The 14,658-nt window shown below is 41.2% G+C and overlaps 1 protein-coding gene across 3 annotated transcripts in view; it reads left to right on the top strand.

The window, feature by feature from the left end:
• Window positions 1–3,787: 3,787 nt before the first annotated feature.
• Window positions 3,788–14,658, top strand: part of LOC117674826 (cadherin-like protein 26) — a 41,614-nt gene continuing 30,743 nt past the window's right edge. The window contains exons 1-3 of one of the 3 annotated variants that reach the window (XM_087889046.1): window positions 3,788–3,939; window positions 10,269–10,325; window positions 13,453–13,557. In XM_087889046.1, the coding sequence (XP_087745172.1) occupies window positions 3,892–3,939; window positions 10,269–10,325; window positions 13,453–13,557 (210 nt within the window). In that variant the 5' untranslated portion in view covers window positions 3,788–3,891. The remainder of the gene's footprint in view (window positions 3,940–10,268; window positions 10,326–13,452; window positions 13,558–14,658) is intronic. The other 2 variants (XM_087889048.1, XM_087889047.1) reach the window with 2 other exon arrangements.

The following is a 14,658-nucleotide window of genomic DNA, read 5'->3' as shown; positions in this document are numbered from 1 at the left end:
TGGTAAATGCCACCTCTGACTGGCCCTGCCCCCATCTATTCTCTGCCTCCCGAGTCCCAGCTGATCAGGAGGAAATGGGGAATGTTTCTGATCTGTAAAAACAGTTCTGTAGAATAATAAATTCCCTGGGAAATTAAGGATGTCTGGTTCGTTCATTCTTTCCGTTTCCTTAGAATATAAATCTAAACAATAAATCCAGGATAAAGACACACAAACCTCATTTATATTCTACCATGACACTGTAAATGTTTACTTTTTGAAGAAATTTCCATCGCTATCTTTCACTGCCAAACGCTGTAGTTTGCAAACAAAAATGAGACCCTTACTAGAGTATTTCTGGTGATGACTAAGTGTAGTTGGAACATATCAGTCCATTTAAGCCGCTACCTCAAAATTTGGGAACATTTTATCAAAATCTACCGAGCAATTCTGACTGGAGTGAGAATTACTGCTTTCCAAATTGCCACCTTCAACCATTGCTTTGGGAAGGCTGTGTCGGATTGACAAGTATGATATTGCGTTAATAATAACACTTCAGACTTCAGAGGATAATTAGAACTGCAGAAAAAACAATTACTACCAACCTGCCTTCCATTGAGGACCTGAATACTTGCATGAGTCAAAAAGAGGGCTGTGAAAATATTTACAGACCCCTCACATCCTGGACATAAACTGTTTCAACTCCTACCCTCAAAACGATGCTATAGAGCACTGCACACCAGAACAACTAGACACAAGGACAGTTTTTTTCCCGAATGCCATCACTCTGCTAAACGAATAATTACCTCAACACTGTCAAACTATTTACTAAGTCTGCACTACTATTAATCTTCTCATCGTTCCCATCACCCATCTCCTTCCACTTATGACTTTATGACTGTAACTTTGTTGCTTGCATCCTTACGATTTATATTGATATTGTTTCCTGATTGCTTATTTGTATCCTATGACTATCATTAAGTGTTGTACCTTATGATTCTTGATGAACATATCTTTTCTTTTATGTACACTGAGAGCATATGCACCAAGACAAATTCCTTGGGTGTCCAATCACACTTGGCCAATAAAAAATTCTATTCTATTCTGTTCTAAAATGTGGGTGGTGATAAGGTCCCTGAACTTGTGTTGCCAAGAACACATGGCCCAAATAGCAGTATGGTTTTCTGCTAGCTTTCAGTAGAAGATACCAGATACTGTGATGCAAATTTAAGCCGATAATTTTAACTTTAGAGACGAATTACACATTCACCGTTTTACAAACATAGAAAGTGTATATCACACAAAGCCACAATTTTGGAACCTAACCTTTCTTAAATGAGATGCATAAAACATTAGGCCGCTGAAGTGGTGAGAAACACCAGCCTTCTCATAAGTAAATCATAGCTCCTGAGTGTAAGGGCGTATAGATTCAGGACTAGTAAGTTTAAAGGTTGCTGAGTCCAAGGTGCAACTGAGAAGGGGAGTGTCAGCAGAAATTTCTCTTATCAAATCCTGTATGAACAGATTCCACCAATTTTCTCTGCTGCCTGGGACTCAGTTTTTTTTTCAGGTACAGAATGGACCTGCTTCATCAGATTGGAAAGCCTTACTTTAGAAGAAGGGAAGCGGCCAAAGGCCTCTAAAGAAGGGACTGGCCTTTATTGCAACACTCATTGAGTTTGCACGTGCAAAAAAATAAAATAAAATGAGGATAGCACACTGTTATATGAATACATTTAAATAAATTGCTTTTGAATTCTTGGTTTGGCCTGCTAATCAGCCAAAGACTGCGTATTTATTTTCAAATCTTGAACACTTAAGTGTCTGGGAAGAATAAACCACAGGAGGTTTGGAGTCCAGTGTTTCATTTCTATTTCTACCAGAGAGTTCCTCCACCTTTCTGTCTAAGAGGGGCCTTGCCATAGCCACAAATAAGACCCCCCCACATTGGCAAAGTAGGCAAACCCAACCCTGCTTTCCTTTTTAGCCCTAGTATATAGTTCCCCTCAATTATGTAAAACTGGGCTGTCCAACCTTGGCAACTATATATATCTACTGTATATCTCTATACCTACTGTATATCTATATATCTATCTCTATACCTACTGTATCTCTCTCTCTCTCTCTCTCTCTCCCTCTCTCCCTCTCTCTCTCTCTCTCTCTCTCTCTCTGTGTGTGTGTGTGTGTGTGTATGTGTGTGTTTCTATCGAAGCACCTGGTATACCCCAATATGGGAGGGAGCGTACTGCTTCCCTTTCTCCTTTCAGCTCCAATCCAGGACCCCTCAAGCAGTCACATTCACGACAAACCATTTCATACCAAATTTATATTTAGCTGATGAGAGCGAAATAGCTTATGTTTTCGTAGATTTTCACGGGTAGAGGTATGCAAGTTTTGGTCTATTCGGGTCTTTTCCCATGTAAGATTTTATACCCGAATACACCAAAACTTGCATATATATATATATTCTCTCTCTCTCTCTCCCCCTCCCCCCCCTCTCTCTATATATCCCTATATCTATATCTATCATCTGTCTGTCTAAAATATGCCGGTTGAATGCAAAATTCCAAACAAATCCAAAACGTTAAAAAAAAAGATTTATCAAAAAAATCCCACCAATGGATATACACACATTATGTCCCCTAACTGAATACTGATTAATACATTACTACAACATTGCTTCCCACCCCTTGCAAATCACCACCCCCACCCCAACCCCCAAAAAGAAAGTTTGAAACTTTGGCAATTTTTAAGTCTTTAAGAATTCTGGGAGTTGAAGTCCATAGTCTTAAGATTGCCAAGTAGGTTGATGTAAAACACCCTATTCCAACGTAGGAAAGGAAGTCTCCTTCAGCCAAGCTCAGCTCCTGTTGACTTCATAGTCATGCCCATGTAGTATTCTTGATAACAATAACAGAAGAACAAAAGTATTCTTGGCAACCATAACTAATGTACTTGCTTAAGAAGATAACTTTGACTTCCCAATCTAGTCTCCAACCCTGTGGATTCCGGGGGGGGGGGTGTGTGTGTCTCATCCAGCTACTATGTTGGCTGAACTCTACCTATATATGCCCAGACAGTTTGGCCATGAGGACCTAACCACGTGGAGATATGAGGTGGCTAAGCCAATGAAGGACATGCAAACAAGTATTTAAAGCAGAGGTTAAAGGGCAGCTATGTAACAGTATGGAAAGGCATTCTGCAGGTGTTCCATAATCCTCTTGCTTTTGACGACCAACCAGGAGGAACCTGAGTGGCATAGGATGCTAATGCCTCCTACTAAGGCAGCATTTAACATCCAGCTGCCTGCAATTACTGCGAGTTCAATTCTCACCAGGCTCAAGGTCGACTCAGCCTTCCATCCTTTCTAAGGTGGGTAAAATGAGGACCCGGTTTGTGGGGGCAATAAGCTGACTTTGTATAAAATATACAAAAGTATGAAGGCTATTGCTTAACGCATTGTAAGCCGCCCTGAGTCTCCAGAGAAGGGCGGCATATAAAAATAAATAAAAATAAAAAATAAAAAATAAGAAGAAGTTATTCTGCAAACTTTTGCTAAACTTTCTCTCCTTTTGAGATAGATTTTAGGCTTCCACTTGCTTTTTATACCCGGGTAAAGTAAATAATTGGATTTCCTTAAACCGTAGCTGATATCAAGGCAATAAAAGTGAGAGGGCGGGGTGGAGCTCAGCGCAATCCTTCATCCCTGGAAGCAGTTATTTTTTCGTCTGTATTTTTTTTTTATTTTTTAATCACCGCGCACCTTCGGGGACTTTCCAGTTGAGCGCGCTGCCCCGGAGCATCCGCCAGCTTCCCTGGGGAGGAAGACGGTGGGATCGTCCTCCGAGGCTCTGTTAAAGAGACCGTCGGGAGCCTCAGCAGCCAGCCAGCCAAAGCCGAACTGGAAGCACGATGCCCTGGCGCAAGTGGGGCTCTGGCGCCGCGCGTTTTCTTCTGGCGGTATGGAAGGGGGGAAGGGATGGGGAGGGAAACGGAGACTTCCTCCTGTAGCTGGACCCCTTGAATCCACGGCTTGCCCACCGGTTGTGTTACGGGCAGCACCAGCACCTATAGGGAGTTTCCCTGTGGGACACGTGAGACTTTGTACTAACTTTCTTTTCCAGGCAAAGTCCCAGCTAGCTGCAGGGTGGCTTCCCCTCTTTGGCGTTGTGCGCTTTTTTTTTTTTTTTAAATTTGATTGATATGCCGTCCTTCTCCGGAGACTCAGGGCGGCTTACAATGCGTTAAGCAACAGCCTTCATACTTTTGTATATTTATACAAAGTCAGCTTATTGCCCCCACAAACTGGGTCCTCATTTCACCTACCTTAGAAAGGATGGAAGGCTGAGTCGACCTTGAGCCTTGGAGAGATTCGAACCAGCAGTAAATTGCAGGCAGCTGTGTTAATAAATATACAAAAGGATGAAGGCTATTGCTGAGCACATTGTAAGCCGCCCTGAGTCTTCGGAGAAGGGCAGCATATAAATCAAATTTAAAAAAAAAAAACAACAGGGTGCGTAACCACTGTACTATCAAGGCTCTTTTGACCTTGGCAACCTGGGGTGAGAGGTTTTGACGTTCTTCTTGACCAGTTGCCGTTTCTATCCATCCCCGCCTCCCCCGATCGAACTTAGTTTGCCCTTAGTTTGGTGGCGGACAAAGCTGGCAAATTTGGGCGCTGTGATGATGATGATGATGAAGATGATCAAAATAGAATTTGTAGACTTGACAGAATAACAAGAGTTGGAAGCAGGGGCGAAATGCTCCCGGTTCGGATCCGATCGCCCAAAAAAATGCTTTTAAAATTAAGTTGAAAATTCAAGAATTTATAAAAATAAAAGAAGGCGGAGGAATAAGACTGAAGAAGAAGGTTCGCAAAAAAGTCAGGAAAAAATGGAGATGGAAAAATTATAACTCTCCTTGTTGGGGAGGATAGTAATAGTGAAAATGAATGACTATACCTTTATTTAGGGATATGATTTGTTTTGAAAAGTTATATTATAGTGAAAATGAATGATTTACTTATATTTAGGGACATGATTTGTTCTGAAAAGGTATATTAAATAATGTTATGTTTGAATTGTTATGGGCCACTGACCAAACTTTCACTTTTGTCTTGAAGTATATTTCAAGGAATGCTTTGTTGAAGAATTTATATAAGCTGATGGGTTAAAAGAAAAATATTGTGGATGTAAAAGTTATGGACAGTGTAGATCATTTAATATAAGTTTATGGGTTAGAAGAAGGATATTACTTAAATCTTTATACTTTGTTTTAAATTACATTAATGCTATATTAAAGAATGTTTTGTTGAAGAATAAAAATAAACTTATGGGTTATAGGGAAAATATAAGTGGTGCAAGGGTTGAGGGAAGGTTTTTACAATGTTTTTTTATAGATATTAAATAGTGAAGATGGTATTTGATTATATGTAGTGGATTTGTAGAGAATAAGATGAATAAGTTTATGCAAAGCTATTAAGTAAGGAATGTTTCCACGAAGAATCAATATAAGTTTATGGGGTAAAAAGTAAAAATAAGGTTTTTACAATATATTTTATTTGAGATAGGTTAAAATATTTTGTTAATGTGTTAATATATGTAAGGGTTGGAGATGTGATGGTTAATTGTAACTGGGCTCTGATTGTGTAATAGTGGAAGAAAGAAGACTTGCTTATTATTGAAGAACGGACAAGAACGAAGTTGGATTGATTACTTTCAAGCAATAACTGGTTTAAATAGTTATATTTAGATATGAACAAGGGGAGTTAAAGTGCAAGAGGGAGATAAATCTATAGATAGTTAGCATATGTTTTTTTCTTATGTTTGTTAAATGCTATACCCTGTATTTACTTTGGGAAGTCCGGGGGGGCGGGGGAGGTTGGGGCAGGAGGGGGGAGAAGGGAGGAGAAAATATGTGTAAAATTTTTTAAAACTTTTCAATAAAAAAAAAAAGTAAAAAAAAAAAAGCCTCTGATGATCGCACGGCTCACCTGGGATTGTCAAAGGCTTTTAAAAGAAAAACCCTTTTTTTCTTTTAAATGCCTCTGACTATCCCAGCTGTTGCCTGATCGGCAGAGGCTTTTTTAAAAAGCCTCTGCCGTTCAGGCAACTCAGCTGGGATCGTCAGAGCCTTTTGAAAGCATTTTTTGCAACCTCTTCGCCCACAGAACCAGTAGTAGCAAATTTTAGATTTCATCACTGGTTGGGAGGGACCTTGGAGGTCTTCTAGTCCAGCTCCCTGCTCAGGAAACCCCCTGCTCAGGAAACCCTATACCATTTCAGATACATGGTGGCCCACTTCTTTATGCAGTTCAATCTTCTTCAAGTATTAAGACAATTCATGACCCTCGATCTTACAAGATCAGCCAGGTTAGCAATTGTAAGGTGGTGACTGGAAAATGGATAACAACAACTGAGTTCATATGATATCTAGGTTCATCAATATTGAACCCCCAATTCATACCAGGAGTGGGTCTTCTTTGGAGAAACTTCATGCTTTTAGCAAAACTCAAAGCCTGCTATAAATGATTTAAGATACATTCAGTTATGGCTACCTGACAGATCACCTTACAGATTCTCTATATTTAGTGATGACTCCATTGCCCCAGGAAGTTCTTTCAGAAGTTTGGGGTTTTGTTTTTTTTTTGATCTCATCTGGGTTGGAGTAGCAACGTTTCAAAAAATTGCACTCTCCATGATAATTTTGTCCCAGATCTCTGGAAAGGTACGGTCTCCCATGGCAAGTGAAAAGGATACTAGGAAGTGGCTCAGTAGGGCTTTTCCAGGCCTATCTCTAGCAAGGGAAACTTCAGTGGTGGGTTCCTCCCGGTTCGGTCTGGTTTGGCCAAGCCAGTAGCGGTGATGATATGACATCACCGAACCGGTTCTCCCTCCCCCCGCCCTCCCACCCCCCCACCCCCCCCATTATTCTTACCTTTTATTTGATCCCACCCCCAATCTATTGCTGCCTCCTGAGTCCCAGCTGATGGCTAGAGGGAAAAAAAACTGTTTAAACTCTTGCCGCGGGGCTTCAAAGGGCCATCCTACAGCTGATCAGGGTTAAAGGCAAACAAATGAGTTGGGTCGTAAGTACGAGGACTGGTCGTAAGTGTGAGGACCTTCCAGAAATGACTGACCAGCTAGCCACGCCCACCTAGTCACATGACCTTGAAGCCACACCCACAGAACCAGTAGTCAAAAAATTTGAATTCCACCACTGCAAAGCACCCTTGGGATAGAGTCACCCAGCTTTGTGGAGCCCACTGCATGGGGCAGATCTCTACTTTTTCCCATGAATATGAAGTCTGGTTTGGGCTTCCAAATTTAGCTTTATCTTCAAACTGATGCTTTCCTGAAACCTCGGACTATTAGCCACTTCTCAGTCATTTTTGGCTAGGGAATGATGGGAGTTGCAACCCAAGTCCCAGAGAATAAATAACAATACAATGTTGAACTTTTCACTTTCTGTTTCATGACAAGGCAAACATTTAATCTTTATAAATGACCTTGACTTTCACTCAACTGCAAAAAAAAAAAAAAAAAAGACTTTTACCGAACCACACAAATTTGCAAGTTAGCAAGTTGGCAACTTATAACTACAATTTGCACCTCAGTTGTTTATGATTTCTTTTTTGCAGCTAACAAAGTATCAGTTTCTCTTTGTATTCACACTCTAAAGTACATTCACCTTTGCCTGTTAAGTCCAAACAACAGTTACTCATTTATAAAAAAAGTGACATCATTAATCTTTCTAACACTATTTAACCAACACAAATCAAAGAACAAATTATACAGTATTACTTTACCAGTATATAGAATAAGTCAGTACAGTTAGTGCTCGACTTAACAATCATTTATTTAGTGACCATTCAATGTTACATTAGCACTGAAAAAAGTGACTTACGACTGGTGCTCACACTTATGATGCTCACAGCATTCCCACAGTCATAGTGGTGCGAACCGGTAGTAAAGGTAAGTAGAACCCACCCCTCCTGCACAGTCACATGATCAAAATTTGGATGCCTGGCAACTGGCATGTATTTTCAACACTTACATCATCCCAGGGTCATGTGATCATCAGCTGCAACTCCCCAGCTGGTTTTTGACAACCAATGTTAATGGGGGAAGAAGCTGGATTTTCTTAATTACAGTATGATTCCCTTAATAGCTGCAGTTATTTGCTTAACAATCATGGCAAAAAATAATAATTGTAAAGTCAGACGCAACTCACTTAATAACCATCTTGCTCAGCCATGGAAATCCTGGTCTTAATTATGGTTGTAAATCCAGGATTACTTGTAGGATTAAAAAGAAATAAATGGTACATACAACAAAGCAGCCAGACTAACAAGTCAGAATAATAAAAGGGTAACCTTAAAAATGAAACAAAAATGAATAGGAAAGAAATTAAGATAATTATCAGCGGATAAAAATGAACTAAGCAGAGTGTATCGCTTTATATTTCCATTTTTATTTTTGGTCACCTCAAGACAGATACATAGTCAGTGCTTCCGTCTTCTGTTTTCCACATAAGAACCACCCTGTGAGGTGAATTGGGCTGACAGAAAATGACTGGCCTGTCAGCCAGCTGGCTTTCTGGCCTAAGGGAGACCTAAAACTCATAGCGGCATAGTCTCTATACTGTAGGAGATGACCAAGATGAGCCCGAGAGTGGGGTCAAATGCATCATCAGTTTAGTGTCTCTCTGTCCCATAAGAGATCTAAGTCCAGTCCCCTTTGATGTCCGTTGACTCTTATCTGGTGCCAATTTGCCTTGAACATAAGTAGTTCAGATTCTTGTGTATAAGTATCATGAGATACTTTTGAACTCTATCCTGGTTCCTGATTTCTTGGTCCTGTTGTACATCAAACTGTTTCTTTGTTTAGGATTATGAGCTTCACTTATGACTAGAGAATATGAATGGAGATTATAAATAAGAGAGCCAGTTTAGTCTAGTGGTTAAGGCACCAGACTAGAAAGCAGGAGACTGTGAGATCTAATCTTGCCTTAGTCATGAAAAGTCAGTTGGGTGACTTTGGGCCAATCACCAGGAGGTTGTGAATTCTAGTCCCATTTTAGCCATGAAAGTCATAGCTAAGATGGGACTAGAATGGGTGACCTTGGGCCAGTCAATCTCTCTCAGCCCAATTTACCTCACAGAGTTGTTGTGGGGAAAATAGGAGAAGGAAGATGTATTAGATATGTTCAACACCTTGAGTTATTTGTAAAAATAAAGGTGGGATACAAATAAATAAATAAATAAACTGGCATCTAATAAACTTCACAGGAATATAATGTAACAACTGACAAGGTAATACAATCAAACTCTAGGCAACTTGGGTTATAGCAGTGATGGCTAACCTTTTTGCCGTTGCATGCCAAAAGCGGGGGGAGCGCAGGGGGGGGTCACGCGCCTGTGTGCCCACACCCATAATTCAATGCGCCTCCCCCCTGCACATGCACATGCAGCCCCCCCTGTGCTCCCCCCGCTTTTGGTACGTGATGGCCCAGTGGGCCCGATAGGCCCCTTTTTCACCCTCCCCAGGGTCCAGGGGCTTTCTTGGAACCTGGGGAGGGCGGAAACGGCCTTCCCTACGCCCCTGGAGGCCCTCTGGAGGCCGGAAACAGCCCGTTTCTGAAAAATGGGCCTTCTGGGCCCACCAGAAGTCAGGAAATGGGCCGTTTCCAGCCTTTAGAGGGCCTCTGAGGTGGTGGTGAAGCTGTTTTTGCCCTCCCCAGGTTCCAAAAAAGCCCCCCAGAGGCCCTCCAGAGGCCAGAAACAGCCTGTTTCCCAACTTCTGGTGGGCCCAGAAGGCCCAAAAATCAGCCAGGCAGCGCATGCATGCGCATTGGAGCTGAGCTAGGGCAATGCTCATGTGCCCACCAATATGGCTCCAGATGCCACCTGTGGCACACATGCCATAGGTTCGCCATCACAGGGTTATAGGTTTATGTCTGCATCCTCATGTAACATTTAGCTAAGATTTTAACCATTATTTAAACATCAAGATACTAAATGGTAACATGGTTTAAAACTTTTTGCTTTGCTATTAGTGTGAGTTCTACTATGGTTATGTAGCAATGAGGACATTATTTAGCTTTTTTCAAGAAAGCTAAAATTTTCTGGATTAGTTTCAGTAAGGAGACTGAGTTGAAGAGATAAATAAATTATACACTTTGTGGCTTGTATGGACTGGCCTGTTTATTGTCTCATGATAGGTCTTGGTGTTAGACCCATCTTTGCTACAATAGCATTCTTACTTTACTTCTTTTTCCTGTCCATTAAGGTTCTTGTCATCCACAACTTCCATTATACCCTGAGCAGCTTCAAGGGATATAATCAGGTAGGTACACCATCAAATTCTTCAGTGAATCAGATTCATTTAAAAGGTAAAATGAAATTTATAGTAAAATTATGTTTTGTTTTTTTATTGTTCTTCTGAATACTCAGTGTTGTCTGGAGTGAAATATGGATTAGATTCACCCAAGGGTGGACCTAATCTGAAAGTTGAGTCAATGAAGTGCAATTTTCTCAAACAAGTAGACCTATGAGGACAAAGTCATGGCTGGTATCCCATGACATTCAGAATCACCTGAGTGTTGAGTGATCACAGCAATGAATCTGTAGGTGTATGTTGATAAGCTTGAGCAAATTTTAAGTCTGTGATTTTCACACAACCCTCCAAATTCTGCTCCAATGCCTGCAGACCGCAGAACAGAAAGAACTGGGAAAGATAACAAAATATAAAGTCCTGCAAGTAGAAATAGAACGACTGTGGCAAAAGAAACCAAAAGCAGTACCAATTGTCATAGGCGCCTTGGGTGCCATCCCAAAACAACTGGAGCATCACTTGAATACCATCAGCATTGACAAATTCACCACCAGTCAATTTCAAAAGGCAGCTTTAACTTGGAATGACTTACACACTGCAATGATAGCTTTAACACCATCAAACAACAGCATCTGCCTATCCCTGGTCCTTGGGCAGGACTAGATAGGTGGATAAAATGCCAAACACAGACTGAACGTCTGATATGTATACTGTATCTAGCAGCCCCCAAATCAATTGAGTTTGATTATTATTATGGTTTGTCGTACAGTCAACCAGATGTTCACACTGGATTTGGCATTTTATCCACCTATCCATGTCTATATATCTCTCCCTCCCACCCTCCCTCCCTCCCTATCCATCATCCATCCATCCATCCATCATCCATCCATCCATCCATCCAGGGGTGAAATCTAAAATTTGTTACTACCGGTTCTATGGGCGTGGCTTGGTGGGTGGGTGGGGGTAATGCGACTGGGTGGGCGTGGCCATTTTTTTTTGTACTTTTAAAACCATTTTTTCTACAACCTCTTCAGCGAAGAGGTTGTAAAAAAGTGCTTTCAAAAGGCTCTGACGATCCCAGCTGAGTTGCCTGATCGTTAGAGGCATTTAAAAGAAAAAAAGTCTCTGCCAATCAGGCAACTCAGCTTGGATCGTCAGAGGCATTTAAAAGAAAAAAAAAGGGGGGGTTTTCTTTTAAAAGCCTTTGATGATCCCAACTGAGCTGCGCGATCATCAGAGGCTTTTTTAAAAAAACTTTTAAAAGCATTTTTTCGGCCGAAGAGGTTGTAGTAAAAAAAGTAAAAAAAAAAAGCCTCTGATGATTGTGCGGCTCAGCTGGGCATGGGGGTGGGGGCAGGGATTTTTGCTACCGGTTCTCCGAACCACCCGCCCCCATCGCTACCGGATCGGGAGCATTTCACCCTCCATCCATCCATCCATCCATCCATCCATCCATCCATCTATCTATCTATCTATCTATCTATCTATCTATCTATCTATCTATCTATCTATCTATCTATGCTTTCAGTCCCCTCATAGTACCAATAGCAGGTACTCACCTCATACCTCTATTGTGCAGCATTATTTTTTAAAAATGGGCAGAACATTTGCAATACCATCCCTCATCTATATTGGGAGATGTCATTGGTCATATTTTCCTATTGCCCTTGGAGATCATTTTAAATTTGCTTTTCCCTATCAGAATCCATAATTGTGTCCCCCCCTCCTTTTTTTAAATCTTAGGTAGTTGTACCTGGCTGATGTTTTTAAGGCTTCAATGTGTGAAGGGACGTTGGATTTGGACTATAGGTCACCAAGAGATCCCATGGTTAGACTATGCAGGGCAGTCAAAAGGGCTTCTGTACTGTTGCCTAGAAAACCACATAGATTATGTGTCCAATGAGTCAAATTCAACTTGAAGGGGGCTATGTACCTGTCTTTGTTTGAGGACTCCAATTGTACATGTATATATCATTTAGATCATGACGCGGTGGCTCAGTGGCTAAGACGCTGAGCTTGTTGATCGAAAGGTCGGCAGTTCAGTGGTTTGAATCCCTAGTGCCGAGTAACGGGTGAGTTCCCGTTACTTGTTCTGGCTTCTGCCAACCTAGCAGTTCGAAAGCACGTAAAAAATGCAAGTAGAAAAATAGGGACCACCTTATTGAACAGCATTTTGTGCGCCTTTGGCATTTAGTCATGCCGGCCACATGACCACTGAGATGTTTTTGGACAGCGCTGGCTCTTCAGCTTTGAAATGGAGATGAGCACCACCCCCTAGAGTCGGGAACGACTAGCACATATGTGTGAGGGGAACCTTTACCTTTACCTTATATCATTTAGAGGAGAGGTTCCCAACCCCCACTGCCGGGCCCCTGCCTGTTTAGAACTGGGCTTCACTTTTTTTTTTTTTTTAATTTGATTTATATGCCACCCTTCTCCGGAGACTCAGGGCAGCTTACAATGCGTTAAGCAATAGCCTTCATACTTTTGTATATTTATACAAAGTCAGCTTATTGCCCCCACAAACTGGCTTCTCAATTTACCTACCTTAGAAAGGATGGAAGGCTGAGTCAACCTTGAGCCTGGTGAGATTCGAACTTACAGTAATTGCAGACAGCTGGTGTTAATCACAATGCTTTTAGTCTGCTGAGCCACCAGGCCCGTGCCTGGTGGCTCACTTGTACATGCAGCGGGCTGGCAAGCATGTGTCCAGCTTCATTTGTGTGAGCGGCTTGCTCACCAGTCACGTGGAACCATCCCCTCTCCCCCACAGCAATTGGAAAGGCTGGAAAGGTTGGAGAGCACTGATTTAGAGCCTGTGCTGAAAAAGTTATTGCATATTGGTGTAGAAATGAATCTCAGTTGTTCTGTCTAATTCAATACTATGGACACTGACTGATAGGATCTCTGCAGCATTGCAGGCAGAAAAGTCTCCATTTTTACCTAGAGATGCTGAGAAGTATTCTGAAAGCTTCTACATGGCCTGCAGACCTTCTGTCTAAGAGTAGCAGTTGCTTGTCCTCAACTGCTGATCTCAAATAGCTTTCAGCATGCTTCAGGACATGATCTAAAGGTCCTCTGCTCAGTAATTTCAATTGCAGAAAGGCATGTCATAATAATTGAATCCTTTCATTCACAGCATCCACTCAACAGTTTTCATTCTTCACCATCGAAGAAATGGACCAAAGATTTCTTTATAGACATTATAGAAGAAAAAGTTGCATCCACAGAACTGATTGGACGGGTAACAACAAAAATGTTGACTATTTATTTATGTGTTTGTTTGTTTGCTTGCTTATTTTACTTATTTATTTTGCTTGCTTGATTCATTGATTCATTCATTCATTCAATGGATTTATAGGACCACTGAAATCAAACAGTGTGACTCTGGGTAGTTTACAACTTATGCTTAGTTTAGTTTAGTTTAGTTTAGTTTATTTGATTTGTATACCGCCCTACTCCCGAAGGACTCAGGGCGGTGAACAGCCAACAATAAAATACATAAATACACAAAATTTAAAAACCCGATAAAATCAAATTAAATTATTTGGCCCAGACAAATTAAAATACCCCAGTAATTTAAAAACAGATTAAAATTTACATATTTAAAAAGGGAAGAGATCAGGCCAAGCCCGCTTGATGGAATAAAAAGGTCTTCACAGCACGGCGGAAGGAGCGCAGATCCGGGATCCTCCGTATCTCCGGGGGGAGCTCATTCCAGATGGTAGGTGCCCCCACAGAGAAGGCTCTCCCCCTAGGGGCCGCCAGTCGACACTGTTTGGCTGACGGCACCCGGAGGAGTCCCTCTCTATGAGAGCGTACTGGCCGGTGGGAGGCTATTGGTGGTAGTAGGCGGTCCCGTAAATAGTTGTTTCATTATTATTATTATTATTTACTTTATTCATTAAACATGAAACTCAGTCAACTGAACATTAAAAAATGCATCACAAATACCAATGACTGGTGCTAATGGTTGATACGGGTTGCTGCCAGCGTCCTAGGTATCAACCAAGTACCTTCTTAAGATGTACGATGTTCCAAGTAGCGCAGTTTTTTGCAGTTTCGCTGGTGTTATTGCAGGAAGCTGCAATTTGTTGATGTATCTTATAAAATTCTTGGACATGGTACCAAGCGTCCCGATGACAATGGGTATCACTGTTACATGTTTTTTATTATTATTATTATTATTATTATTATTATTATTATTATTATTATTATTATCTAATTTTGCTACTTCACACTATTGCTAAGAACTGGTAGTTCCATGATTCCCAATCTTTCAACTCCACCCTTTTTTGTTGACTCTATGTGTTTGCTTAATTTGAGGATTTTCGTTTAAGTAACT

This window comes from Pantherophis guttatus, chromosome 3, assembly GCF_059756535.1.
Source record: "Pantherophis guttatus breed Tessera chromosome 3, ASM5975653v1, whole genome shotgun sequence".
NCBI lineage: Eukaryota > Metazoa > Chordata > Lepidosauria > Squamata > Colubridae > Pantherophis > Pantherophis guttatus.
The sequence above is the reverse complement of the archived record's forward strand: the minus strand, read 5'-3'. Positions and strand labels throughout refer to the sequence as shown.